The following is a 26667-nucleotide window of genomic DNA, read 5'->3' as shown; positions in this document are numbered from 1 at the left end:
CATTTACTTAAGAAAGACTTAATTGCCTTGGAAATAAGCCACTTGAACCAGCCTCCCAGAGTTCATTCTGAATATCCACAGAATAGATTCAAGCAGCACTTCCAGGCTTTTTCCCTCTCCTGGACCAAGCTGGCCACTTTGACAGCTTTGATTGACAGTGCTACAAATTGTGATGTGAAACACACGGACGTGACATTAACACAAAGTTAAAGCTGCATGGAGTAACAGCTGCTTTTAAAATAAAAGGTTGCTTTTCTGTTTGCTGTTCTAATATCAGAGTAAAGCTTCCTGTTGTCTCATATAAAAGCTTCCCAAATTTTGTTTGATTTTTGAAATGAAAAAAACGTGCACAGGGAGAAGGACTGATGGGGGCTTCTAACTACAAGTGTCTGCTTGTAGTTTTGTTTCAGCTCTAGCTCTGAGGTGGAAAAATATAATGAAAGGATGTCTGAGTGACCTGATGGGTAGTAGAAATGCACACAGTAAAATGCCCTCCCAGATGTGTGGGGGAGTGGGCATAGGGAGCTCAATCAGCAGTGAATTCCCTATAAATATGCAGGGGAAGGATGGGGGTTGATTACTGTCTTGATCCTGTCTGTGCTTTGAAGAGCTGGACATGAAATTCAGTGCTGGAGCCTGTGGTGGGCGGTCATGACATAGGCAGGACTCTGATTTAGCTGTAGGACTAAACCCCTGCCTGAAGTCTGGCTTCTGGTGCCTGACCACCAGCAGTGCTGGTCATTAGATGGAGTTACTGATTTGTGTTAGTGTCAAGTTAACTAAGAAAATGTATCAGAAAACATGGGTTTCTCAGCTGAAAAGGAAGGAAAAAAGTAATGTTCCCTTGTACAAGGAAAGGAAAGAGATTGTTTTATTAAGTGCCTGTGACATTTCTGTAGCTTAATGGCAATATTCATTGTAGCTGGGTAAGTTTGCTAGGCTGCAGTTGCCAAATGCAATGAATATCAATAATCCTGAGTGCTATGATTAACAAAAATAACTCTTATTCATTCAGCATAATAAATAATAATATAAAAATAAACATTTAATAACAACTGTTGTTTCATCCCATGGCAGAAAATATTTCACATATTATTTTTCTAATATTTTTTAATGTGACATAACATTAGTGGGAATCTTCTGTTGAGATTTACAAAGATAAGACCCACTCCAAAGTCACTCTGAACTCTCCAGCCCGTGAAGTTGAAAATGAGATGAAGTCTTTGGTGGCTCAGGTGACAACCTGCAGTTCACAGGGTGCTACTCAGAGCATGCAACATGCAGAAGTGCCAAAAAACCCTGCAGGGAAAGGGTGTTACCACAGTCCCATCAATTAACCAGACTTCTCCTGGCACTAGAAGGGCTGAGTTTGGGGTTGCATTATTATTCACACAGTTACAGACACAGTTCCGTGTTACAGACACACTTCTATGTTACATTCACAGTTGTATGTTATTCACACAGTAAGGTAAGTCACACACAATGACAGCTCAGAACTCCACTGGTGATATTTATCATGCAAGCAGGTCCATTCCTCGCTCCTCGCTCCTCAGATTTATTAAGTAGATTTATCTAAGAAGGGATCTGCGTTTCTTCTTCTTCCCCCTCAATTTAAGTGTTGTGACATCCTGATATAGTGGCTCATCTCAGGTGTGTTGGGAGGGAAAAAGGCAATAAAAATCCATAGTTTCTCAGTCCATGACAAGTGCTGCTACTATTGAGTGTTGTAATTCAGCCCACATAGGTATCAGTAAACAAGTCAAAACAGGTTTTTGTGGTATCTCTTTTGTCTTTAATATTTGAAGCCCAGGCTGCCAGCTATTCTAGAGAATTTTTCAGGTATTTTTGTGTGATTTAAATCGAGTGGTAATGCTGCTTCATTTATGTCAAGGACTGCAATATTTAATAACCAAAATCTAGTCTTATTAATAGATTAGAAACGGTTTAGTAAATCTGTAAAACAGGAAAAAATGAAAATGCTCTTTGGTTTAAATCCTATTCCAGAGATTTTTTTCCCCTAAGAAATTTCAAAGCCATCAAACACAATCAGTAACTTACAAGCAAAATTGCACACTAGGTAGCTTATCTTAGTAAGCTTCCACTTGCTATTAGTCTTCTTCATGGCAATTATGGTGAACTTACTAATGAAATCTCTGCAGAATTTGACTCTAGCTGTTTTCTGTGCTCTCAAATCAGACTGACCTTTACATGTTTGTGTATTGTCCTTTTGAAGCCAAGCAGAATTACTTCTATCTGGAAAATCTCAACATGGAAAACAGCTCAAGGATACTGTGCCTGCCTTGTATTATTTTATGCTGTAATTTGTTCCTTATCATCATGTTTCATATGTTCTTGACATTGGGCATAACAATTATAACAATGGCAATTGTGCTAAAAATATTTGTCATTTAGTTTCAAGCTAGAACCAGTTCATAAGCAGAAAAAGAGAACAAGTAGTGAAGGCAGTGCAGGCTGCCTTTGTAAATGTTTCTTCTTGGCATTATCTATTATCTCAGAATAGACATTTGCCACACATAGCAGAGATGGGGAGAGAGCTATGCACCCATCCCAAATTCCAGGAACGGTGCAAACTGGACTTGCCAGGGAATGGCATGCATTTATTTGCTTGGTGAGAAAGACAAATGTTTGTGGCATCCCTTCATTCCTACTGCACACCAGACAGCCCCATCCCACAGCCCTCACGTAGGTGAGTCTTTGCTGCTCCCTGTGTGTCTGAGGTTGAGGATGACTCCTGGCTCAGGCTGCGAGCACACACATTCACCAGAACCACTGCAGAGCCAATGCCAACACCAATCACTGGAATATCTACCAATTATTTGGAAAAACAAAGATTAATATGCTCATTAGAGCCTGTAACACAGCATTTGTGTAATGGGAACCTCATTACCTGTTGGTCCACGTTTACCAGAAAATGATGGTGCTTATGAGAAGAGATTACTTTCTTCTTAACTGGAAAAGCAAATTATTTAAGCCGAGTTTGCTTTATATTTCATACTCCTTCCTCTGTCGGCCTTACACACGCACACTTAAGGGCCCATTATCTTCTCATTGATGTGAGAGCATTATGTGTGTAGCCACCATTAATGGTAATGAAAATGGCTCCCGTTAATCTCCCGTGCACTGATAGTCAGATAATAGCCTACTTATTAAGTAGAGGCCAGACTAGGAGTTGCACTGAAATGAGCAGCGTATTGTCTCTGTGGGATTCAGACATAAATACTAAACCATTGCCCTGTGCCTACAGCTGATGATTAAAAAGAAGTTAATGATGGCATAAAGGTGCTCGCCTGGCCCGTGCTTCCAAGCACCGCAAAGCAACTCTGGGTGCTCTTTCCATCTGATCCACCCTCACCTTTGGGAGGATCTCTGGAGACAAAATCCTGAGTTGGAAGGGACACACATGGATCATTGAGTCCAACTCCTGGCCCTGCACAGGAAACCGCAAAATCCCACCTTGTGCATCCCTGAGAGCGTTGTCCAAATGCTCCTTGAGCTCTGGCAGCCTTGGGGCCGTGACCATTCCCTGGGGAGCCTGTTCAGTGCCTGACCACCCTCCGGGGGAAGAACCTTTTCCTAATATCCAACCTAAACCTCCCCTGACACAGTTTCAGCCATTCCCTTTTGTCCTATCACCAGTCACCAGAGAGCAGAGATGGGAGCTGTTCCTCCGCTTCCCCTCATGAGGAAGCTGCAGACCTGGATGATGTCCCCCTTGAACAAGCAAAGTACCCTCAGCCACTCCTCTAATGGCTTCTCCTAGACCCTTCCTCTTCCTTGTGGCCCCCTTTGGATGCTCTTTAGTGGCTTTAGATCTTCCTTACAGTGTGGTGCCCCAAGCCACCCCAGTGCTCCAGGTGTGTCCACAGCAGCGCAGGCAGCGCTGGACGTGAAGCTGGGGGAGGCCTGGAGGTCCAACCAGCCCCTCAATCTGCTATTCCCAGCCTGGGAGCAACATGAGGCATCACATGCTAACCCCACTTCGCTCACACCAATAAGTGTCTAAGGAAAACTCACATAATTCAATATAATTCACCCCCCACGGGCAGCCTCTCCTCAGAGATAACCCCCGGAGGTCGTTTTTGCAGCCTGGAACCGCACCGAGAGCAGCGCGCGCCCAGGGTTCGCTTTAAAGATTTATTTCAACTTTGCCTGGTTGAAACAAATCCCTTAAACTTCTCCCTGGAACACGCGGAGTTGGATATAATTGGACGTTTTCGGCGTTCCTCGCCCGCCCCGGACCGCAGCGGGTTAAGGCTCGCGCCCACAATGCCTCGCGCCCTGCAACGTCGGCGGCGCCGGGCGGGACCGGGCCGGCGGCCGGGACTGGGATCGGGACCGGGATTGGGAGCAGGACGGGGATCGGGACCAGGGCTGGCGGTGCTGCTTAGGGCCGTGGTGCGTCCCCGTCGCCGCGGCTCTCCAAGCCGGGGTTCGCTGTGCCGGGGCCTCCCGTGCCCCGCCAGCCCAGCCCAGCCCAGCCCAGCGCTGAGGTGGCGGCGCTCGGGCCCGGCCCCCGCGCTGTGACACGGGACGGTGCCGAGGGCGGGCGAGGTGCCGGTGCCTGGCTGGCGTGGCGGGCAGGAGGCATCTCCCTGCCCGCTATTTCAGCTTTTTCTGCGTTATTTTCTTGCCCAGAAAGCAGAGGCCGGAGGGCTCGGCGGAACCCGGCCATGTTTTGAGGGACGCCGCTGGGATCCCGGTGCCGCAGGTGTGCCTGAAGGAATCGCCCTTCTCTCGGCCCTGCGAGGCGCTGAGTGAGGCGGGTGAGTGTGAAACTGCGCCGCTTTAAAAGTGTGTCTTTGATGTATCTGTGAACGTGAGCCGTGACAGCTCTACGGAGAAAGGCGCAGTATGTGATTCCAAGGGTTTCTTCAGCCGCTGTGGCCTTTTTGCACTGATGGGACTCACAGGGAGCCTTCAGGTCCATGAAGTCAGCAGGCCACGTCAGCCGCTGACTCTTCATGCACTGAATTGCAAAGGCCTTTGCAGGTTGGCTCTGAATTTGCTGCTGCATCAGAGGAGCAAAGTCCTATTACACGTTGTTTCCACTTCTAGTCCACTTCTGTCTTTTTGCTTGTGTTTAGAAACTAAAGATTTCATAACCAGAAAACACGTATTGTGCACATCTAGTTTTTGCTCTGGGAGCAGATTGTTTGGGAAATAAGAGTGTGAGATTGGTCTGTGTGAAGCTGTCTATTTCCACTTTGGAACCCGTCGTCAAAAATATTCATATTTTTCAATGGAAACTTACTCCTAAACTAAATGCTTTCTTTACTGCTTATGTCCACTTACATTAGATCAGAACAATGTATTTTTCTTTAAGGTGGATGTGCAGCTTCTTTCTTCAGTATTTAGTCATTAAACTTAAAACAGCACCGTGGTTATATGTCCAGTCAGCTACCAGGGCTCAACTTTTTCGTGGTAATCAATGACAATTTGAACACTTAAAACTTTGTGGGAAAATCACTAAAAATAAGCTAGCTAGCCACTTCTAAAGACATTACCTATTAGAAAGCTCAGAACATGACATTTTTTCCTTGTTCTTTAATTCCAACTGCTTTGGTAGAGGAGGACAAGGTGAAAAGCTAGTGGCTTTAGTTGCCTCCTCCTTTCTTGGACGTCATGGTGTGGATGAAGATCTGCCTTCCCACCAGACAGATGTGATAGTTTGGGCAGGGAACTTAGTGCAGAACCGAAAGCAATTGCTTCCTCTATCACCTTGGGGCTGGAGATCTGAAACTCGTGTATAAACACAAGGGGGGCTGGATATTGGCTGTTGGAGGATGGATGTAACTTTCTGTTTTAGAGACAATTCCTGGCACGTGCAGAATTGGAGTGGGAAGACTCTTCAGCTTTCCTGTTCAGCTCCAGCAGTGCTCATCTGCCGTTGAGGCTGGAAGGCCTTTGCACGTAGACTGCCTTTGTTGCTTATTCTGATTGAAAACCTGTGAAAAAGGAGGAAAAATGGTAAAGGAAGAGTAGTGCTAAGAGGATTGAATGTCCAGCTAAAGAGAGGAGCCCTGGAAGGTGTCAGTAACGCGCAGGAAGATGCTGGGGAAATTCATTCCTGAGGAAGAGGCATTGGCATGCAAAGAGAAAGCAGCAATAATGGCAAAGAGGAGGGCCCAGAAGGTGCACTGTTGTGTGTCTGGCTGTTCCTGCTGAGTTATTTACTTAATTTCTGGACTGCAGAAGAAAGGAAGAATTCTCCCTTATCTCACCAGGGACAAATAGTGGAATTGAGGACATGGACTGGGAGCCATGTAAATGTGTTTATGGTTGTTATTTAGGGCATGAGCAAATGCATGTAGTGTTATCTCCCTTCCTGCTCACATGCACATGAGTAAGTTATGGAAGACTAAATGTTATTGGAATGCTATTGGAAAAGGTGTGTTTCATTATATGAGGGGTCGCTTGCCACACTTTCATTCTCCTATTATGAAAGTTACACAATTTTTATCAGATTATTGACAAAAATAACTGTGTTCAGTTTTATTTTAACGCAGGATGACAGGAAGGTTTTATTCACCACTACTTGTAGTAACCTTATGAGTCTAAAACACTTTTATCACAATTACCTGGTTTTGCCTAATGCAAAGTAATTAAGGCTGAAAAGGTAGCGCATTCTAAACATCAGTGAAAACACTGCCCCTTAAATTCCACAGAATTAAGCATTTGTCAACAAGATGTTTACAGAGGAATAAGTGCTTTAGATAAAAGGCAGTGAGTTCTGCTACAAGCACCTTCTGCTTTTAGCAGTGGCAATATGTGGGTACAACATTGAGCTTTTTCCTTTCTGAGTCATGTTATCTTAGCTGGTGATGCACAGCACTATTTATTGTACTACTCTGCTCTAGAGATTTCTAAGAAGTTGACATAAGTCATACAAATACAATGTTTTCTTACCTGTAGCATTTTTCCTTTTTAAACACCCTTCCTTTATTTATTAAAGATACACCCTCCCTCCATGCCCTAGGGCTGTGGCAGTTGTATGTAACACTTTAATCATTTACCTTCTAAAATTTTTGTGAGATTGTTCATTTTATTGATGTTCTAAGGACTTTTGATTATTTTGTCAAATAGCACAGTGAAATAGTGTCAGAGAGTTGCATAAAGGTATTTTTGCCTCTCACACCAGTGCTTGGTGAAAATATCAACCTGCTGTTTTATGCTTTGCATCTTGACTGGCCAATAAGCTTGACACTTTGTAGTTGGTGCTGTTTCTAGTCAGCTTGGCGACTTTTGTCTTTTATTGCATCTTAGAAGTTTGTTTTCTGGAGTAGAAATGAAAAGATGGAGAGGAAGCAAAAAGGGAGAACAGATGTTATTTATTTAAAGTTAATTTAAATATGATGCTATTAGTTGGAAATAGGAATTTATTTTTTATCTAAATTGCAGTCTTAGGCTGCACCCTACACTACAGTTCTTCTAATGATGAGTGCTTTGTGTACTTTGGGTTTTTCCAGGCTGTGTATGTGTGTGAATCACATTTTTTGTCTTAATGTGAATTTTAGCTATAGCTTGACAGCACTCCCTGCTGTTTTCTGCGTCATAAAAATTAGAGTGACATGATGTGGTCTGCCAGCGAGGCATGTCTGTTGAATTAGAATTCTATTTTGTGTAAAGGTCCCAATAATTGCCTTAATTTCTTAGAACTCAATTGACAAGCAAACTCAATATTTCTGGAAAATTATAAGCTCTTGTATCATCTAGTAAGGGGTTCTTTTAGCAACGTGTTCAGCACTCTTAAGTGTAAGAGTTTCTGCTATTTTTTGCATAGATTTGATGAGTTGTGTTCATGTGATCCTGTGAAATCATGGATGTTATGAAGTGCTTTCGGAAAGGGTAGTGGATGGGTCTGGGAGCAGCATCCAGTAGAGTCTGTTTTGATACAATTTGTGGCATAGAAGAATTCCCGTGTTTATCACCCCCTGCCCACTTTTCAGCCATGACTGAATTACACCATTCCAGTGATGGAGTTAAGATGACTAAATCCCCCTAAAAGTGCAAAGTAAATGGAAAAGTAAGATTGTGGGGTTTATGGTGGTTTGGTTTGTCTGTTTTTCCTCTGCAGCTGGTTGTGAGTCAGTGGTTTAGATTCCAAGCTCTTTATCACAGAACTGTGCTTGTGAGGTACTGAGCATCCTACCGAAATCAAATCCGTGATCATGACTTAGTTTTTTCTTTTTCTCCCTTTGCAGAATCATGGCAAGTCCAAGAACAAGGAAAGTCCTCAAGGAAGTCAGAGCACAAGATGAGAACAATGTGAGAAAATTATGATCTTTAGATGGAGATGAAATCAAAACTAATTCTTTGCTCAGTAATTTCCGTTTGCTTGTGTGTATTTCCTGTCTGGTTTTTTTGTAGTTAGTACAGTAATTTTTATAATCCAAGAGCATAAATAAATACTTGAAGGAAATGTATGTTATCAGGGAAGGTGTTTCCAAACAATAAGAACTTTCCCTTCTGAAATTATTTTCTATGTTTTCATGATTTGCCTTTTTGAGCTGCACTATGAAAACTTCCCACAGACAGTTATGGCAGATTGAAGAAATAATTGTTTTTCTCTCACAGGTTTGTTTTGAATGTGGTGCATTTAACCCCCAGTGGGTGAGTGTGACCTATGGAATTTGGATCTGTCTTGAGTGCTCAGGAAAACACCGAGGCTTGGGAGTTCACCTCAGGTCAGCCTTTCCAACAGACCATGGACTGAGTTGCATTACCTCAGGGTGCATTATGGCTGTGAACAGCCTGTGTTGCTTTGAAATGTATAGAATGTCTCAAATCCAACATTTCACTGGCAGTTTTGCTTCATGCTCCTCTCCAAAGAGGGCTTTTCTCTCTGTGCCTTGTCTGTAACTAGTTGGGTATGAAGTTAGAGTACAAAACAGCTTTATTCTGTTCAGGAGATTCCTGTTCTCTTTGCAGTATAAATGATAGTTTTTGTTGTTTTCCAAGAAACATGCTCAGCTGAGATGGGAGTCTATGGAATAAGAACTGTTAAGGGTTCTGGAGATCCACAGTGTGTGTATGTAATAGGGCCAAAGCAGGAAACAGTTACTCAAATGAGGAAAGGAGAGAAAGTCCAGGAGGGGAATCACCAAAGCAAGGAGGCCATTCAGAAGTACATTCTTTGCTTTTCGAGGGGTGATTTGAAGCTCATTAGTGAGTAGAAATTGCACAGGAAAGGAGCGGTTTGAACTGTTGTGTATGTGGCTTGGAAGAAAAAAGGAAATTTTTGAGATGAGGACATAGAATCATAGAATTGCCAAGGTTGGAAGAGACCTCTGAGATCATCGAGTCCAACCGTCAGGATACATGCTAATAGACAGAGAAGAAAATTGCAGAGTGAAGTTATGGGAAAAGTTTCTGTTACATAGTGGGTTAGATTAATTTCTGGACTCGAAGGAAGCTGCTTTTTCTGTCACTTGCCTTCTGTTAACTGTCTCCTTTAAATGCCAATAAATGACATGATTTTGGCTTATTTCAGTGAGGATCTGCCCACCTTCTTATGATGATCTGTCTTTCTGTACTTGGAGAGTGTTCTCTAACATGTTTATACTCTCAACTTTTGAGATAGGTTGTAATAAGCTTTTTTGTGTCACTGTTGATACAGCAGGAAATTATAACAAGCTGTGGTCTAAAATTGTTTTTTAAAACCTGCTTTTCAGTTTTGTGCGTTCTGTAACCATGGACAAGTGGAAGGATATTGAGCTGGAGAAAATGAAGGCTGGAGGTAACAGCAAATTCCGAGAGTTCTTGGAGTCTCAAGATGATTATGATCCATGCTGGACAATGCAAGAGAAATACAACAGCAAAGCTGCAGCTCTGTTTAGAGACCAGGTAAGCCCAGTTTTAGGTGTGTGCTCACCCCTAGGATCTGAAAATATCAAAGTGCCTTGTAAGGACTTGGTTTTGAAAGGAGGGAAAGTTGCAACTCTTTGAATCTGTGCAGTGGTTCCTGAAAAGGTAAATGTGAGAGAGTGAAATCCTGGAAGAGTTAATGTAAACCTGAATGAGTTCATGGCTCAAGTATTTGGCAGAAGAGAAAAGGAATGTTGTCCTGCCAGGGAGATATGGTGGGGTTAGAAAAGAGTGTCTTGGGCAGGCAGGAGCCTTTCTGGACTAACTTCCTTATTTTGGGTAACTCTCTCTAATTTAGCCCAACGGTATCCAGAGGGTCTGGTACCTCAGAGTAGGCAGTCCAGGACTGCCCTCTTGGGACCCTACAGGTCTTAGAGTGCTTCTTCCCAAGTCTTGTCAGAGTTTTCTATTGAAATTTTAATTTCTGTATTTAGCTGAGGTAGCTCAGATTTTCAGTGCTGCAGTTTGTTGCAGCTGTTTAGTAAGTGGAGCTGTCTCACTCCTCAGTTCACTATTTCACCTGTACAGTTGTATCCAAAGTGGTTTTTGATAAATCTTTAGTGTATGTAGTAATGTACAACAATAACGTAGTTCTGTTCCCCCATTACTGTGTGATTAGGGCTTACTTGTCTTCATTAATCCAGTCTTTCCTCTTCAAACCAAACCTGCCTCTTTGAGGAAATTGTCTTAATTTTCTATTTCAGTTGCCTGAAATAAAACCAGTGTTCAATTCAACATCGCAGCCTGGGAGCCAGAAAAAAAATGGTTTATTGTGAAAACAGATTAATTGATCCATGGAGCTGGCAGCAGATTGCAAAAATAGGTTGTCCTCATGTTACAGAACCAGTTTATAACTTCTGTGGAATCTCTGACCTATTCTTGACTATTCTTCCTCTTGTAGGTAGCTACAGTAGCTGAAGGCAAGGAGTGGTCCATTGAAACTTCTCCTGCCAGGAACTGGACCCCACCTCAACCTAAAATGTCTCTGTCTTCTGCTCACCGGTAGGTGCCCTGCTTATCTAATGTGGGTACAGATACAGCATCAGATACAGATACAACATCAAAACCTGATATTTAGTGTCTGCTGGGTTTACCCTGTTGCTGTTGGTGTCTGAACAAGCTGAAGTTATGGAGTATGAGGTAACAGGACTTTATTTTTGGAATCATTCCCACCCCGTGCACCTGAACCTTAAATGATGGCAGAGACCAGTGAGGGAGAGCAGGGAACAAGCCATGTTTGTGTTATCCTGAGTTGAAATGCACCTGAAATTAGACATTTATGTCACTCACAGGTAGTGTATGACATCCTCACCTTAACTGTGGTGCTGTGCCAGTTTGGGATTGGATGCTAGGGAAGAAGAAACAGACTTTTCCCTTGTGGTGCTAATTACCATGGGAGCATCAAAGCTCTTGTACCACAGCAATTCTGTTGTTCTGCTTTTGCATGTAGTGGTTGTTACTCTGTGCACTAAAGATACAAGTTAACTGCAAAAGTAGTTGTAAATCAAAGGAACAAGAGCTTCATGCCTTTTAGTGGTTGCATTAGAGTTCCCTACTTGATAGATGATATAATTAGTCAATTTTTAACCTGTATTATGGTGATACACATCAAGCTGCACTGCTGAGCTAGTGGGTTTTGCTTTACATGGCTTTGATTCTTCAATGTTTTATTTCAGTTCTGCTGGACAATCTCACACTGCAACTGCCTCTTCTGACAAGGCTTTTGAAGACTGGTTAAATGATGATGTCAGCTCCTACCAAGGGTAATGCAATATTTACTGACTTTCTGAGTGCCTCTCTCTCTAGCATAACAAAATGTTTGAAGCATTGAAGAAACAGTTTGTAACTCCTGATGTTACTGTGGTGGGTTCAAAACCAGCGAATTCTTTTGTATGTTGTACCTTACAGTGATTTGAGTTAAACAGAGGCATTTATAAAGCTTCTTTCATTCCTTTTCTCATTTTCATGTATCACTTTATTAGGATTTACTCAGCTTTCTGATGTCAGTGATCTGTTAAACCTGGAGAATCATTAAGACCACATTAGCTTGCACAGAGGAATTTGTGTTGTCCAGGGATTCCTCAGTGGATCCTTGGTGCTATGTCTTTACGAAGTGAGTAGTTTTGTATTTTGGGTGCTGGGTGCTAAAGGACTTTATTTTCCAGGTGCAAAACCAATTGTCATTCTTCCATGCTTTTCAGTTCTTCTAATGGCTGCATGCTGATACAGATACTATTTATTCCTTTTCCTGTGGCAGTGGCCAAGAGAATCGCTACGTGGGGTTTGGGAACACAGTAAACCCTCCAAAAAAAGAGGATGACTTCCTGAATAATGCCATGTCCTCGTTGTACTCAGTAAGGAATTGCTTGGAGCTTTCTGTATTACCATTTTCTTCTATTTTGTCCTGGTTTGGGAGAACATAAGCAGAGAAGAGAAGAGAAACTAAAGACTGCAGGTGGATACGGAGAGATGCAGAGTATTGGTTGTATTCTCAAAGAGTGAAGAAGATATTGGTGAACTTTAAAAGGGAAAATGGAGAAATTTGAGCAAAACTTAAGTCTGGTATCAGTTCATAGAAATAAGTGAGGATATAGCAGTGGATTAAGATATAATCAACAGGACTGAAGGAAAAAAATGTAATTACCTGTAGGGAATTAAGTCTATTAACCATATTACGGATGTTCTGAGGAAAACAACTGAAATGTGTGTGTATGTGAGTGCCAGAAGCCATGAGCAGTGATGAAAACATTTGAAATACTTGTGACAGGGTGTGAACAGATAACAGCATATGGCTGAACAGTTGTCATGATTCAAGTAAAGATAGTGAAAGATGCATTGTTGAAATAAAATGGGAATAAAGTCAGAGGTAGTCAGGGCCATCCTGGTGCTTTGACAGGCTGCAAAGTCACAGTGCTGAACAATATTTGGGGTTTGGAGTCATTTGGAAATAGAGTAAGGTATCCTACCAAGGTTAGTGGCCAACAGCCCTCTGTAGAGCCTCACTGGCCTAAATACCCACACCAGGTTCGACTGTTTATTTAAAAATAAATAAATACTTTCACTAGAACTTACCACAGAAAGGTAATGCCTGAGCCTTTGAACAGGTTGATCACCATATTCCAGGTGATCCCACAGGCTGCTTGGGATCAGCTGAGTATTTTCTAGGTGTCTCACAGTTTTTAGGCCAGAGAGTTCAGATAAGAAAGCACATCTGCAATGTATTGCAGGTGAGCTGAGACAGCCAAGGAGAGGGGACACTATTCACGTTCCTGTGAGCCATTCTTGGAGCGCAGGATCTCCCTGAATGCCCTGGCTGAAATGCCCTCGTGTGAGCACAGACGCACATTGCCATGTGCTCTGAAGTCCTGTATTTCTGGGAGGCTGAGTTCTTGGCATGGCTGTTCATCCTGGTGAGGAAACTAATTTGCCTTCCACTGCATGGGATGATTTTTCCCACATTTGTAGCCATTTTTAGCAGAGGGACATCTGAAACACTCTGGCTTGTTCGCATTGACACAAATACTGCAGTTCATCGCTGTTTCAGTTAAGTGAGAGGCTCTAGTTTTTCTCTCAGTAGCAGGTAGTTCTTAGGACTACAGGACAAGCTGTATTAGAGAATCTTGACATAAGCTAATCTGTTTTCATTAAAACTTGATTATTTGCTATTATTATTAACATGTAGCTCATTATTTTCTTGCTTTCTTTAAAGGGATGGAGCAGTTTTACAACCGGAGCAAGCAAAATTGCCTCAGCTGCTAAAGAGGGTGTAAGTAAATAAAATGTGGTTTAGTTAATTCTTGTGAATTCTGGAGATTCCAATTGTGTTCTAATAGTGATGAATCCTTAAAAGTATTACCAAGACTAGCTAAATTTTGCTCTCCTGTCTTTGCCTATGGCTCATAAAATAGTTACATATTGAATGGAGATCTCTTAACCATTTCTCATGTTTCTGGATGGAAATTTTTGTAAATCCGTCCACTGGATTTAAGCATCAAGAAAGAACTCAAGAAAAGCTTTCATTATAAAGCAGAAAATTCAGAATTTCAATCTGTGCCAAGCAAGGCTAAATTGCATTTTTCAGCAGGAATTTGATACCAAGTTAAAAACTGCTGATGGGTTTCTATTTTTCCTTGCTTTGTCTTGTGTCTTAACTGCAGCATTTTTGTCAGCTTAAATAAAAAGCTCATTGGGCCAAGATTGTGTCCAGTGGGATGATTTGGGAAAAACTGAGGCATGGTCTTCATGTTCTGTATGTTCTACAAATTTGCACACTTGAGTGACAGTGATTTGACTCACTGTCATTTCAAACCAGAGGAAATAAGAATGTATTACATTTTGCCTAGATGCTGATGGAAAGAGACTAAATATTTTTGTGAACATAATGCATTGCAACTTTTCTTCAGTTTTGCTTAATATTATTCCAAATCTTCATAGACATAACAATTACCTGGTACTTTGGGTGACATTATAGGAGACAAAAATATTGATACTCACCTGCATTGGCCCACCAAGGTCTAGTCCATTTTGAAGACCCTTTCTTCCCTCTGCTGCAAGTTGGGAAAGACTGACACTTCCCCAAAGCAATGGAATGCCAGGGGTGGTGATACGGGTGTGTTCTTTTCATTGTGAAATTCTACCAAAGCTCCATTACCTTGGAGAGGATCATGCAGCATTTCTAAATGTGTGTCTTTAAAAATCAAAGGATTTATTCCTGATAAACCTGAATGGTTTTGTTTCTTTTCACAGGCTACCAGATTTGGATCTCAAGCAAGTCAGAAGGTGATTATAGATTTAGCTCTTAGTCAGTGTAATTGTCTTTAAATGCCATGTGTTTGCCTGCACCAATTGACTTAGATTTGATCATCAACAGACCAGTGTGCTTTTCCTTCACAGTGCACAGTAGTGTTTAGTTCTAGCTTTTAATTCCATGGGAGTTGCAATCAGCTGCAGTGATCAAATTAAGCAAGAGATAAACAGGGATACTCTGCTGTTTGTTCCTGTTGGATGTATTGGAGAGGCTGCAGAGCTTACAAACTTAACATCCCCTTATCTTACTTCTGTGAATCTTCAACTGTCTTGAAGTAGTTTTCGTGGTGATAAAACACAATGCAAGCGGTCTTCCCATGGCTGAAGCCTAGTAAGGTGTTACAAATGTGAACTGCTCATTATTAATAAATCAATTTGCCTGTGTGTATTTTAAAAAGTAGCAATGACAAAAGCATTTCATTTATCAAACTGGGGTTAAAACAGAGTCAGAATTACACAGAGCTCTGACATAAGCAAGATCTGTCTGCAAGGAAAAGTTTTAAATTGAAATGTAGAAATGTATAAAAGAATGGGATTCCTAATTTGCCTAGTTCTGAGTGAGATAAGCCTTATATATATTTATAGATGGTTCAGGAGTTTTAATTGAACTCTAACTCTTGTGTATGTGCAGCATTAGCCTGGTTGGCTTTTTGATAGGCATAGAAAGTATTGCTCAAAACAAATGTGCCAGCTGCAGACGTTGGTGTTCAGACAGGTCTATGCACTGGGATATTAATCCTTCAAATGGCCAAACTTGGGCATGTTTGCAACAAAAATGCCTTGTTAAAGTACCCAAACTTCCTATTTCAAAGCTTTAAAGTGTTTACTGCCTGGCTTAAGAAAAACTAGTTTTTCTACAGGTCTTCCTCTTCACTCCTTCTGGCAGTTTCCCTTTTAGAAGCTTTTCTTTCTTTAGTATTATTAACAAATATAAATATAATATTAAGTTTAAAAGCTCATCACATCTACTGACAAGGACCACAGCAACGTGGCGCTCTAGAGTCTAAGCTGTGTTACTGAAGATTAAATTTTGTTCCTGAAACTTCTGACCCTTTGCAGAAAAGATTTAGCACTTTTTTGATGCACTACATTGGTTAAAAGTGTATTTGGGGTCCAGTGACCAAACACATTTCACTGTTTCTCTTGTCAGTAGATGTTAAAAGTTGGAAAAGGTTCATGCTACTTAACTTGCCTGAAAAAATGCTGCCAATTTTTTGCTAAAAGCTGCTTCTACCTTCCTTGCTCTTTTCTCTTTTGCTCTCTGGGTAAAGTTTTGGGGCTACAAGCAGCAGCCAGAGCCGGTAACACCCTCACATCTGTTCTTGTGCATGGACTCCTTGTCTGTTCGTGCTGAATATGTGCATTTGCTCCTGAGCTGTCTTTTCTTTTTCTGCCTTACGTCAAACCTGTTTAGAATAATGTTGTGTGTTTTGTATGGTAACATTTCTTCAAACCTCCTTAAAATTTGTTCAGTTGGATAGAGATACCCAAGTTGTGCGCTGTCCAAAAATTGACTGTGCTGCTGTCCACATTCTGATGATTTCAGGATTTCTGTTTGCATGTCTGCCCCAGGAATGTGCCAAGAGCTGGGTGTTGTTGGAAGGCAGACACTTGAATGAAGTGTTTGTAATGGTGGTTAGAGTGCTGTCCTAAATTCAGCAATAGGAAGGAAAGATGAAGTGATTCAGATGAAAATACAATTGTACCCAAATCTTTCCATTCCGCATTTACAAAATTATGCGCTTGACTAAGAGGCATCAGGTAAGAATTCTTTCTGATTGTAGCAGTGACTATTTAGGACACCTGAACTGTTAGTCTGGGTGCATTACACTCTTATAAACAGTTTGCTGGGTTCAGTAGACTCCAAAAGGTTTTTCAAAGGTGAGAACACCCCTTTTTTTCTTGTTTTTCTTAAACACTTTGTAGCCTCACTTCCAAAGGTAACAAGCCCTTTGTGATTTGCATTCATGTTTTCTCACTGGGTGGAAGTGGGGTTTGCTTTTGCCTTTGCTTCTCAAAGAACTTCTATTCAGTAAGGAGTAGAAGTACTGGAGACAATGGCTGGGGAAAGGGGAGATCCTGGGAATGCTGTGGCTAAGAGAAAGGCTTCTTAGACACCTGGGAGTCTGTGGAGGAAAGATGTTTAAGGTGCTCCATTCCCGGGAAGAACATGAGTGAAGGCTCACACCCTGACCAATGGTAGTGATAAAATATGAACCCTTAGGAAATGAAACTTAATTGCCTGGCATATTGGCTCTCTTGGATTAACCAGGATCATTCAGAAGGCACTCAGTATGATATGGCAGTTGTGAAGAAAGCTTAAATCTGTCAAAGGCTTAATATGGTCATAAAGAAATGAATGATTTCGAACTCTTCTAAACCTGCTGTCCTTGTCAGCATTGCCTTAGGAAAGGAATTTTGTGACTTAGACTGTGGGCTTACATTTTTGTAAACTGCCTCTGAAGTACAATATCCTTGTGCATCTTGTTCTGGATTGCAACAGATTTCTGAAGTTCATTGTTTTTTCACCCTGCAAACCTGGAGCTTTAAAAAAATAACAGAAATCTTCTGTCACAGCTTTGGCTCTTGTGTATTGCTCAGAAACACTTAGGCTCTTACTAACAGATGACAATTGGAGCACTACAAGACAGAGGAATTGTGGGAAAATCAGCCCAAAAGATCTAATTCTACAAGTAATTTAATTAGTATGGAAAAATAAGGGGGGAATGAGGTCAGTTTTTCCAAATATTCAGCTGCAGGCATTAGTAAGGGGCCCATCCTTGAAGCTGTTGCTGGTTGAACCATTGCTTCTGCTTCCAGTGCAAGGTCAGATTTTGCTTGGGCTCTGGGCATCTATTGCCATGTCTATCTGATTTTAATTTATTGTCTTTTAATGCCTCCTGCAGCACTTTGCTGTGTGTGCTTTTCAGCTCATTCTGCTTGTATGAATCAAAGCTAAAGGCTTCATGTGTTTTTGGAGATAATGCTGAGAAATGAGCCTGTAGAAGGTATTGCCTGTGGGTTTTTATTGGGGTTTTTTTAAAAAAAAAATTACTGACTTTGTTTTTGTTTTGCTTTTAAATAGGCATCAGAGTTAGGTCAGACATTAAATGAAAATGTTCTCAAACCTGCACAGGAAAAGGTAACTTTGGAACTAGTAAATGACTTGCAGAAAAACGGTTATACTCACTCAGGGAGTGGTTGATTCCTCCTGTCACAGCTGCCCAGGTTCTCAGAGGGGTTTTCTGAAAAAGGGAAACATCAAACAACTCAAAGTTAGGCTGTTACCAGAAAAATATTGATGAGGGGTAAATTCTTTCCACCAACCTTTCTCATGTCTACCAGAGTCTGTCACATTCGTTCTTGTTAGATACCATTTTATAGATTTCATGCTTTCAGTAGTGGACGATGGAACAAGGGGAAAATGCACCCTAAATGGAAATGAAATCAGTTATTTAAATATATATATATAGATATTTATATGTATTAGTAGTTGTATCTCAGTTAAGTTCCTAGTGTTTTACCATCTACCTGCCAGCTTTATTTTAATTCAGTCAAATATCTTTGAGCCATTTGAAAAGAATGTTTTAATGATACTGCAGACTAATTTCTCTTTCATTACCTTTATTAATTCACCATTCTTTACATGGCGTTTCAGACCACAGGAGAAGACTCTAATTGGTTTTCTGTTCCCTAGAATTATCCATAGCTTATTTCAGAGGGCTTAGTTGCATTATTTTCAGGGTTATTTTTAGGGTGCATTTCCTTGAGCTGATTTTTATTTTGTAGGACAATTTAATGAGGAATTACGTATTCTGTGTTAAAAAGAGACCCATTTCCCTTAGGATGTTGTGCTGTTAGTTCTAAATAAGTGTTACTTTCTGAAATAACTGTTCTCTATATGGTTATACAAAGTCACTTGCTTTGGAACAACTGCCATTTATTAAGTGGTGAAAGGTACCTGTTGTATTGTGTTTCAGCAAAGTTCAAATCCCTTTTAATATTTAAATAAGCATCTGTAAAAGAGCATAAAAGGGATCTGTTAAGTTTCTAAACACAATCTTTATACGTGGTAGAATATATTCGTGAAGCTTCATGTTTGCAGATGTTTTTTGTACTGGTGTTTTTATGCTCAGCAGTAGTGTAATGCTACCTGAACTGTGTGTAAATGATGCCTACCTCAAACTGGGTGTGATACCTTCCTCAAACTGCATGTTTAGCCATAGAAAATTCCCACAAACTCAAAGGACCGAGGTTCACTCCACTATAGATCAACGGACTTTGTATATCATTTTCTTAACTTTGTTAATTTGACTTAAACCTATTTTATTTCAGTTTGGGGTTGGGTTTTTATACATTTTAGCTGTTAAGCACAAGTGGGCGTGTCTGAAGGTTTCAGTAATCCTCTGTTTTATGACTAATTACCAATACTTTGGTCCACATAGGTGAAAGAGGGGAAAATATTTGAGGAGGTCACCACGGGGGTATCGCAGTTGGCCAGCAAGGTATGAGGTGGCCTGCCTGGCTTTAAGGAGGCCAAACAAGTCAAGCCAGTCTCCATATTCTTATGAAAAATGATAGAAAACCCCAATGCAGCTTTGGTCTGTGCTTGTGTTGAATACAGAAATTTGGAAAGTGTAATTTTCAGCGGGCAGCACTTCTGCTGGGGTGTTAAAAGCTGCACAGGCATGGTGGTGTCCTCTTAGTAATTTGAATGAGGACATGGTATGGTTACAAACAGCCAGTGTCCTAAACAGCAAAGAAAATGTGTGAGGGAATATGGAGACAGCTTGTGTTCCACTGGTCCAGTAAAACTTATTAATGCTCTGCACCTTTCTCCTTTGCCTTCCGCTGCTCTCGGTGCTCGGTGACGCGGTAAGTGCTGCCTGAGGCTGCCAAGCACAGAAATCCTGCACAGACTAACACCTGTGGTGATAAATTGCATGGTGTTACCCAGGAATGTGTGTCTTTTTGCACTGGGAAAGTCAGCACTGGAAACACTCTCACAGACCAGCTCAGTGTCTTAGATTTTGGTACTATTTGGATAAAATAAAATAAATGATGTTACCTGTTCTGTTTAGAGCCTGGCCGCTCTCAGGCTGAATTCTGGGATTCATCCTCTATGTCTGTAACTCAGAATAGTACCTTTCATGGTGACACTTCAGAATTTATATTTCTAATCCAATTCTGGGACTCAACTTTTGGCCTGTTTTACAGGGGTAGTGAAATAATGCTGAAACAGAGTGAAAATAGCTTTTTAGAACAGTAGAAATATAAATTAGAGTTATGTTAATCATAAAATATCAGTGCTTTCATTAAGTTGAATTTTATGTAAGGACTAATTCCAGTATTTTTGTCAAGGAAGTCTAGGAGAGAATTTAGAAGATGTTACACTAATGGGTGAAAAAGCTAAGCCTGACCTGCTTCCCACCCTTTCCAGAATCATGATGCTGTCAGATGTATGTTATTTACATCCACCACGTAACTGCCCATCAAAAACATGAATGAGCTGTCAGTTAAATGTGTTTGATTTATTGGAACAAGTGGGGGAATGTGTTGTGGCTTTTGCTGTTGGACTTGGCAGAGGTGTTGGTTCGATCCAAATGAATGGAGTGTCTTTTTTTTATTCTGTAGGTTCAGGGAGTGGGAAGTAAGGGATGGAGAGATGTCACCACTTTCTTTTCAGGCAAACCAGATGATAATTCTGAAAGGTAATTTTTTGTTCCTATTTTCTATCTCTTTAAACACATGATTTTATCTCCTGTACATTCTCTGCAGTAGAATAGTGAAAGATAATTTTTCAATATTAATAATTTATTCTGTCTTTCTTAACAGTCCTCCTCTATGTAATAGGGAGGAATTCAATATAACTTTGTTTATAACTCTGTTTAAATTGAGAACAAAGCAATGCACACCTCTTGGTTTAAAACTTACTCCAAATGTGCATTCCCTTGCCCTGGGCCTGTTAAATCTATTAACAATTTTTGAATTAGACTGCAAACTTACGTCATTTGAAGCAATATTTAGTTCTGCCTTTATCATCAGGGTTTTTAGGTTTTTTTTAAGCAAAGGGCAGTAGAATTATAGTTTTCTTTGGGGTCATTGATTTTTGTTGTTATGTTTGGCAAAACTAATTTATTTCTACCTTCCTTCCCCCCCCCCCCCCCCCCACTCCCCAAAAGACCAGCTGAGGGAGACAGCTACCAGAACAGTGGAGGGGAGGGCTACCAGAACAATGCTATAGATCAAAGCTTCTGGGAGACCTTTGGCAACTCAGATCCACCAAAAGCTCATAAATCTCCAAGCAGTGAGAGCTGGACCTATGTGGACAATTCCACAGAGAAGAAGAGCTCGGATAGCTGGGACGTGTGGGGCTCGGGAACGGTCTCCAACAAGAACAGTAACAGCGACAGCTGGGAAAACTGGGAGACCAACTGGGAGAACACAGGAGGAGAGAGCAAAACCAGAAAACCTCCTAAGGCAACAAAAAATGCGTGGGATGACTTTTAGGACTCTGTTAACCCTGCTTTGCACAGCTGGGAAAGGGAGGCTGTGCTGGCTGATGGAGGGGAGGAAGTTTTACACATGCCTGGAGTATCATGGTTGACCTTTCTGATCTGTTTGTGCTTCCCATTCATTCTCCTTCCTTCTACCCCGGTTTAGGGAAAAAAAAAGTAGCATCTGAATCTTTTCTTACGTAAAGGTGGCTCTCCCTTTTTTAAGGATAGTGGTAACTATATTCTCCTTGCACTACTGGAGCTGGCTACAGCAACTTTCTTAACACGAATGTTAACGGAAAGAAATCAGTGCAAGGGCACTTCCATGGCACAACCTTGCATGTGTAGGTTAATAGGTGTTCATCCAGTCCTCATCTAATTTGAGATTTGGGGTGTTTATTGCAAACAAAGGACAGGGTGTGACTTGGAAAGACAGCCATTAACTGAGCAAGCTGCAATTGGATACATCTCGTTCCAATGCCTTACGGATTGCTCTGACTACAGGAAGTCTGGCAATTCAAGATGGTCTTTAACATATTTTTTATTGGAGCTTTGTTTTTAAACATTGTGACATTATTTTTTTTTTAATATTTTAAAATTTTTTTTTTCCTTTTAGAATTCAGAAGGAATCTAGAGCTAGATGATTATTTGTGTAAACTGACAGGTTTGACCTGAGCTCTCAAGGGACATCCAGAATGGCTCTACTTGCCCACCTTACTCAGTGGATTGAGTTGGTACTGTGCAGCTCTGCCACACAGAAAAGCAAAGCTGTAGTGTTTTCCTTCCTCACCTACACCCTTGCCCCAGTTTGAGTATTTTATGTGCTCTCTTTTTTCTCTTTCTTCCTTCTACCTGTGTAGTATTTTATTAATGCTGTTAAAAATGAAGTCTTTCTGCTGCTTACGGCCTTCTGGACATCTGTTTGGCAACCTGGCAGTGAAAAAAAAAAAATTATAGAGAAGATTCCAGCAAGAAAAAATGGGTGGAAAATATGAGAACATTGAGGAAAGAGCCTGGCAGCAAGCCCCTTTCAAGATGAGTAGGTGTCTGGATTTAATAGTAAAATTTAATTTAAGCAGATGTTTTCCAAACGATTCTTCGTGTGTCAAGCTGTATCTCTGTTTCTGTCATATATTTCTCCACATTTTCTTCCTGGATCTTGTTAAAGAAACACTATTTTGGAAACTTGAGCAACTCCTTGTCAGCATTAAGGACTGGAACAGGAGATTGAGTTATGTGTCAGTTTTGACCCAACAAATCGCTTTGCATGACACAAACCATAACTTCTAGAGAAGAATTGTGACTGTAACATCAAAGGTGTCATAGGTATCCCATTTTATTTTGGGGGATGGGTTGTGAATGTACCCTCAGCACGAAAACAATCAGCTTGCTTGAAACTCAAATCATGATGTTTTATGTGGTCTGCTTTACCAGCATGGAGTTCTTTCTGTGAACCCTGTAGATCCTATTACTGAGCTAAAAAGCCTTTACTTTTTAAAAATGGTTTACTTGTTCAACAACCAACCAAAGGTGTCAAAATTACCTTAAATAACACTTCACTTCTTTTACTCCTCACAGAGGTTTTTGAGCAGATAGTAATATCAACAGTTTAAAAAGGAAAGAAAATGAATTTCCTCAAAAGTAGCAGATTTTAAAGGCTTAAGCCTGAGTAGAAGTAGCTCTATTTACAGCCTGATTCTGTATTTCTATTAGAAGGATCTTTCAGATGGTGAACAGAATATTTTTCCAGTCTTTTCTCACCCTGTTCCACAAGAGTTGGGATTTCTTTTTTCCCCCCGGCTTCTCCTGATAGCATGGTCTGAAGCTCGTGGTCTCCGAGCCTCTGCAGCAGGACCCAGAGCTGCTCCAGACCCACGTCTGGAAAGTGCTCCTCCAGGCTGAGCCATTCCTGAGGTGTTCTTGCTGTCACTGGCCCTTTGGAAGTGCCAAAGGCACGAGAGCTCTTGGTTTGCAGTGCTGCTCGTGGTACCACTGGCAGCATTCACAGCCCGACTGTAAAACAAGGATTTTTTTCTGCTTTTCTCCAGTTCCAAGTATAATTTTGTCATAGCGTAGCTGCATGTCAAACATAACTTTGTTTTTTTATGCTTACACCTCTGTTGCCTCCTTGTCAACGTGTCTGCTGCCCAGTCTGAAGCTGTTTCAGCTGCTTCTGTATAAATTTATTACAGTTTCTCTTTCATAAACCTCCTGAAATGGCTCGTGGCAGGAGAATCTTTATTTCAGTCCACTCAATCAATGGTATTGTGATGTGTGTGTGCACATTCTCCTCAGCTGTGAGCTTTGCCTGGGACAGAAGTGGTTTATTTATGTATCACTTGCAGCCACGATTGGCATGAGCCATTTGTTCTTTTGATTTGATTTTTGTAGCTTTTGAAACTTTTATGTTCTAAATCAAACAGCCAGAGCCCTGCTCAAGCAGAAGCTTTGGGTAAGGATTTTCCCTCCAGTTGAGGAGACAGGGACAAAACAGTTGCCATCTCTCTTTCTTCAGTGTTGTAGGGAAGCAACAATATGATACAACTGGCAGAAAGATGTTCCTGGAAGATCCAAAAAACCCAATATAATGGCAGAAGGTGTAACTGCAGACACAAAACCAGTGTGCCAGCTGGTCAGTTTGACAGGCACATGGGCATTTTTTAATGGCTCGTCTGAGCCTCAACGTGTGATCATGTCTTCCAGAGGAGAGGACAAAACGAGGGCATTTTCTTTTGCACACCCTCTGTTTTATTGAATTTTACTTTTTTTCAGAGTAGGTGGCTGGGAGGTTTCTGCGCTATGAAGAGATGCATCCCATCAAGTTGCAGGTGTGGAGCAAGCGTTCATGAATCAGACTTTTTTTCTTTTTTAATTCCTCCTCCTCCCCAGATCCTCCCTTTTTGGCCTGATGAGGAGCAGAGGCATTGAGTGCAGGCTGCTGGAGCTGAGGCTGCCTGGCTGAGTGAGGATCCAGCCATGAGCCTCAGTGTGTGGTTTGGAGGGCCCTGGTGTCACCGTGGGCTCCCCCTGTGCTGGGGTGACCAGGGCTCCGCTCCCCTTTCCATCCCACCCCATGGAGTTGCAGTTTTAAGTCAAACAAGCAAACTGCCAGGAGATGTGCAGTAGGTGAAATTGCTGCACCAGTTGGACATTGCAATGGCTGGTTCAAATCCCATGGTGACCCAAGCTTTTATTTCTTTGTATGGCTTCAACTTTGGAAAATGCAGAGCAGCTGGATTTCTGCAGGTAGCCTGATAAAAGAAAAATGTCAAGAAATCAAACTAAGTGCCATTTGCAAAAGAGTGGAAGTGTTGGAGAATGCTCCCAAACATAATCCTAGCAGTTAGGGATTATTTTAAAATGTTTCATTTGTGTCTTCAAACCTATTAGTAATTATTACAATTCAAGAAGTGCTTGGCCAGCTCTCCCTCATGGCTGAGACCTCAAGGATAATGCTGCTGCTTTTATTTTCCAGGCCAGACTGTAACATTCCATGGGTTCATAATGTACTTGTCAGTGTAATGGTCTGTGCAATAATTTAACAAGTGTAGATAAAACCTTTGTTTAATCCAGGATACATTTAAAGATACAGTGGTCCTCTTGGACAGTAGCAGTCTGCACAATTATTTCAGTTCTCAGCTTATTTTGGCTGAAATACTAAATTTCAGTGACCCAATTAAAGGTTTGAGCAATCAGTGATTTAAACAGAACAGAAACATTTCCATGGCCATTATTAAGAGTCTGATCCTAACGGCTTAGTGGCCTCTAGCTGCAGAACCCTCTTTCATTCCCATGCCAGCAGAACCTTGGTCAGTCTGGAGTACTGTATCTTTAATTTTCCTGCTGTGTTTTTTTGTGAAGTTCACAGGAATGGTGATTTCAGTGAACACTATTCATTGTTCTGTAGAGTGGTTCTGGACTTGAACTGCAGTGTCATCTTTTAAAGAGTATTATAATAAAGCAAAGAGATATGGAGCAGAACAGTGGTCAGCCCTTTTTCAGGAGACTTCAGTTAATTTTCAACCCAGGTGCTGGTGTCAGGCATCTTCTTCCCTGCTAGTAACAAAGGAGAAAGGAAGTTGCCAATATTAACAGAGCCAAAAACATCTTTATATTTCATTGGAGTTTCACAGTCTGACTTCAAACTCTTACTTAAAAACAATTTGGAGACATTGTTTGCCTCCTTTATTGAAGGGCAACTATAAAATATAAATTAAAGTGCAAATAAATTTATGTACTGAGATTTTTATTAGCTTGTCTACAAAGGCACTTATTACAGCAGAAAAAGGTAACTTTTAAAGCAGTTTTCCTGCAAGAAGCGAGATTTCTCTGACAAATCTTTCAGCTATGGTGGTGGTTCATATTCAGGTTCCAGTTTCCTTCATGAGCCAAACAGCCACGTGAGTACTCCAGGTGACTGCACTGGGCTTTGTGCAAATTTAAAATATCTTCTGTTATGTTCTTGGTCAGCAGGACTGAGTCCCACTTGCCCTGTAGAGGTAATTTTACTGATTTTTACTCCAATGGACATTTGTGTTTGATAACATCACTGGTATGACTGCACGGGTCGGCTGTATCTGTTCTTGCCGTAAGGGCTGCTCTGTCAGGTGCCAAGTTTTCACATGGGATTACTGGCTGTGAACAGGATATGCTGCTTCTGGAGAGAGGATTTTGGCCCTTTATTCTGACAACATCCAGAGCCAATGACCTAAAAAAACGCCATGAAAGCAGTGATGTGTATTCTGGATTTCAGACAGCACAGTCAGTAAAAGCTGATAGAGAAAGTGGAGTCTAGACCAGAAAACATCACTCTTGGACTTGAGGGAGGACAGGTCACTGCTGCATTGCCATGGCCCCCTCGGTGCTCTGATCCCAGTACCAGCAGCAAGTCCAGTTGGAGCTTTCTGCCATTATTTCTCTGTGTAGGTGTCCTCCAAGGTAGATGCAGGCTCAGAAGGCAATTTTGGGCTTCACAGCTCGCTCACTTTAAGCAACCAAACTCTCATGCCCTCTGAGGTGTGCAGCCAGGCACTGGGGATGTGCCCTGGTTTTCCTCCTCCTGCACTCCACCTATTCAGAAGGTTCATCCACAGGAGCCTTCTGCAGCAGGCTTTGGGCTCAGGAGCTTCGCCACCACCTCCCCAAACTCCACAGGCTTAGCCCAGTACACCCATACCCGCTGAGGGTCTCCACTGCTTTGACAGAGGTTTGCAGGATGCAGCCATGGAGTGAAAACTGAAAATCCCATGAGGAAAACAAGGGGGAGCTGCGTTGTCCTGTTGGGAAGCTGCAAACCCTGAAGCTCTGACACACCTGCAGTGTGATCATTCTTTGTCTGTTCAGTCACTGATTTGCAGGAGGCCAAGAGATGCTGCCTGGCTGTGTCAGCTCCAGCCATTTGTGCTCTGTCAGCAAGAAGCTGCATCTCCTCAAGGAGGCCGGAAAAGAAAGGTCAGCTCCTCCTCTGAGCAAGGCACTG

At 41.6% G+C, this 26667-nt stretch overlaps 1 protein-coding gene across 3 annotated transcripts; it reads left to right on the top strand.

Annotated features, from left to right (window-relative positions):
• Positions 1-4316: 4316 nt before the first annotated feature.
• ARFGAP1 (ARF GTPase activating protein 1) lies at positions 4317-25134 on the top strand. Of its 3 annotated transcripts, XM_082292781.1 has the most exons (14): positions 4317-4416; positions 4657-4784; positions 8223-8286; positions 8596-8705; positions 9693-9864; positions 10787-10887; positions 11562-11648; positions 12143-12239; positions 13595-13651; positions 14632-14664; positions 17777-17833; positions 19137-19196; positions 20326-20402; positions 20874-25134. In XM_082292781.1, exons 3-14 carry the CDS (start codon positions 8227-8229, stop codon positions 21199-21201), a joined length of 1239 nt encoding a protein of 412 aa, XP_082148907.1. In that variant the 5' UTR covers positions 4317-4416; positions 4657-4784; positions 8223-8226; the 3' UTR covers positions 21202-25134. The 3 variants fall into 3 exon arrangements, with proteins under 3 accessions (XP_082148907.1, XP_082148906.1, XP_082148905.1); XM_082292780.1 differs by lacking the exons at positions 4317-4416; positions 4657-4784 and adding an exon at positions 6369-6409 and having other exon boundaries at positions 20332-20402; XM_082292779.1 differs by lacking the exons at positions 4317-4416; positions 4657-4784 and adding an exon at positions 6369-6409.
• Positions 25135-26667: the final 1533 nt, after the last annotated feature.

This window comes from Coloeus monedula, assembly GCF_965178545.1.
Source record: "Coloeus monedula genome assembly, chromosome: 17".
In the NCBI taxonomy this organism is placed as follows: Eukaryota; Metazoa; Chordata; class Aves; order Passeriformes; family Corvidae; genus Coloeus; species Coloeus monedula.
This window is presented reverse-complemented; position numbering and strand designations above follow the sequence as displayed.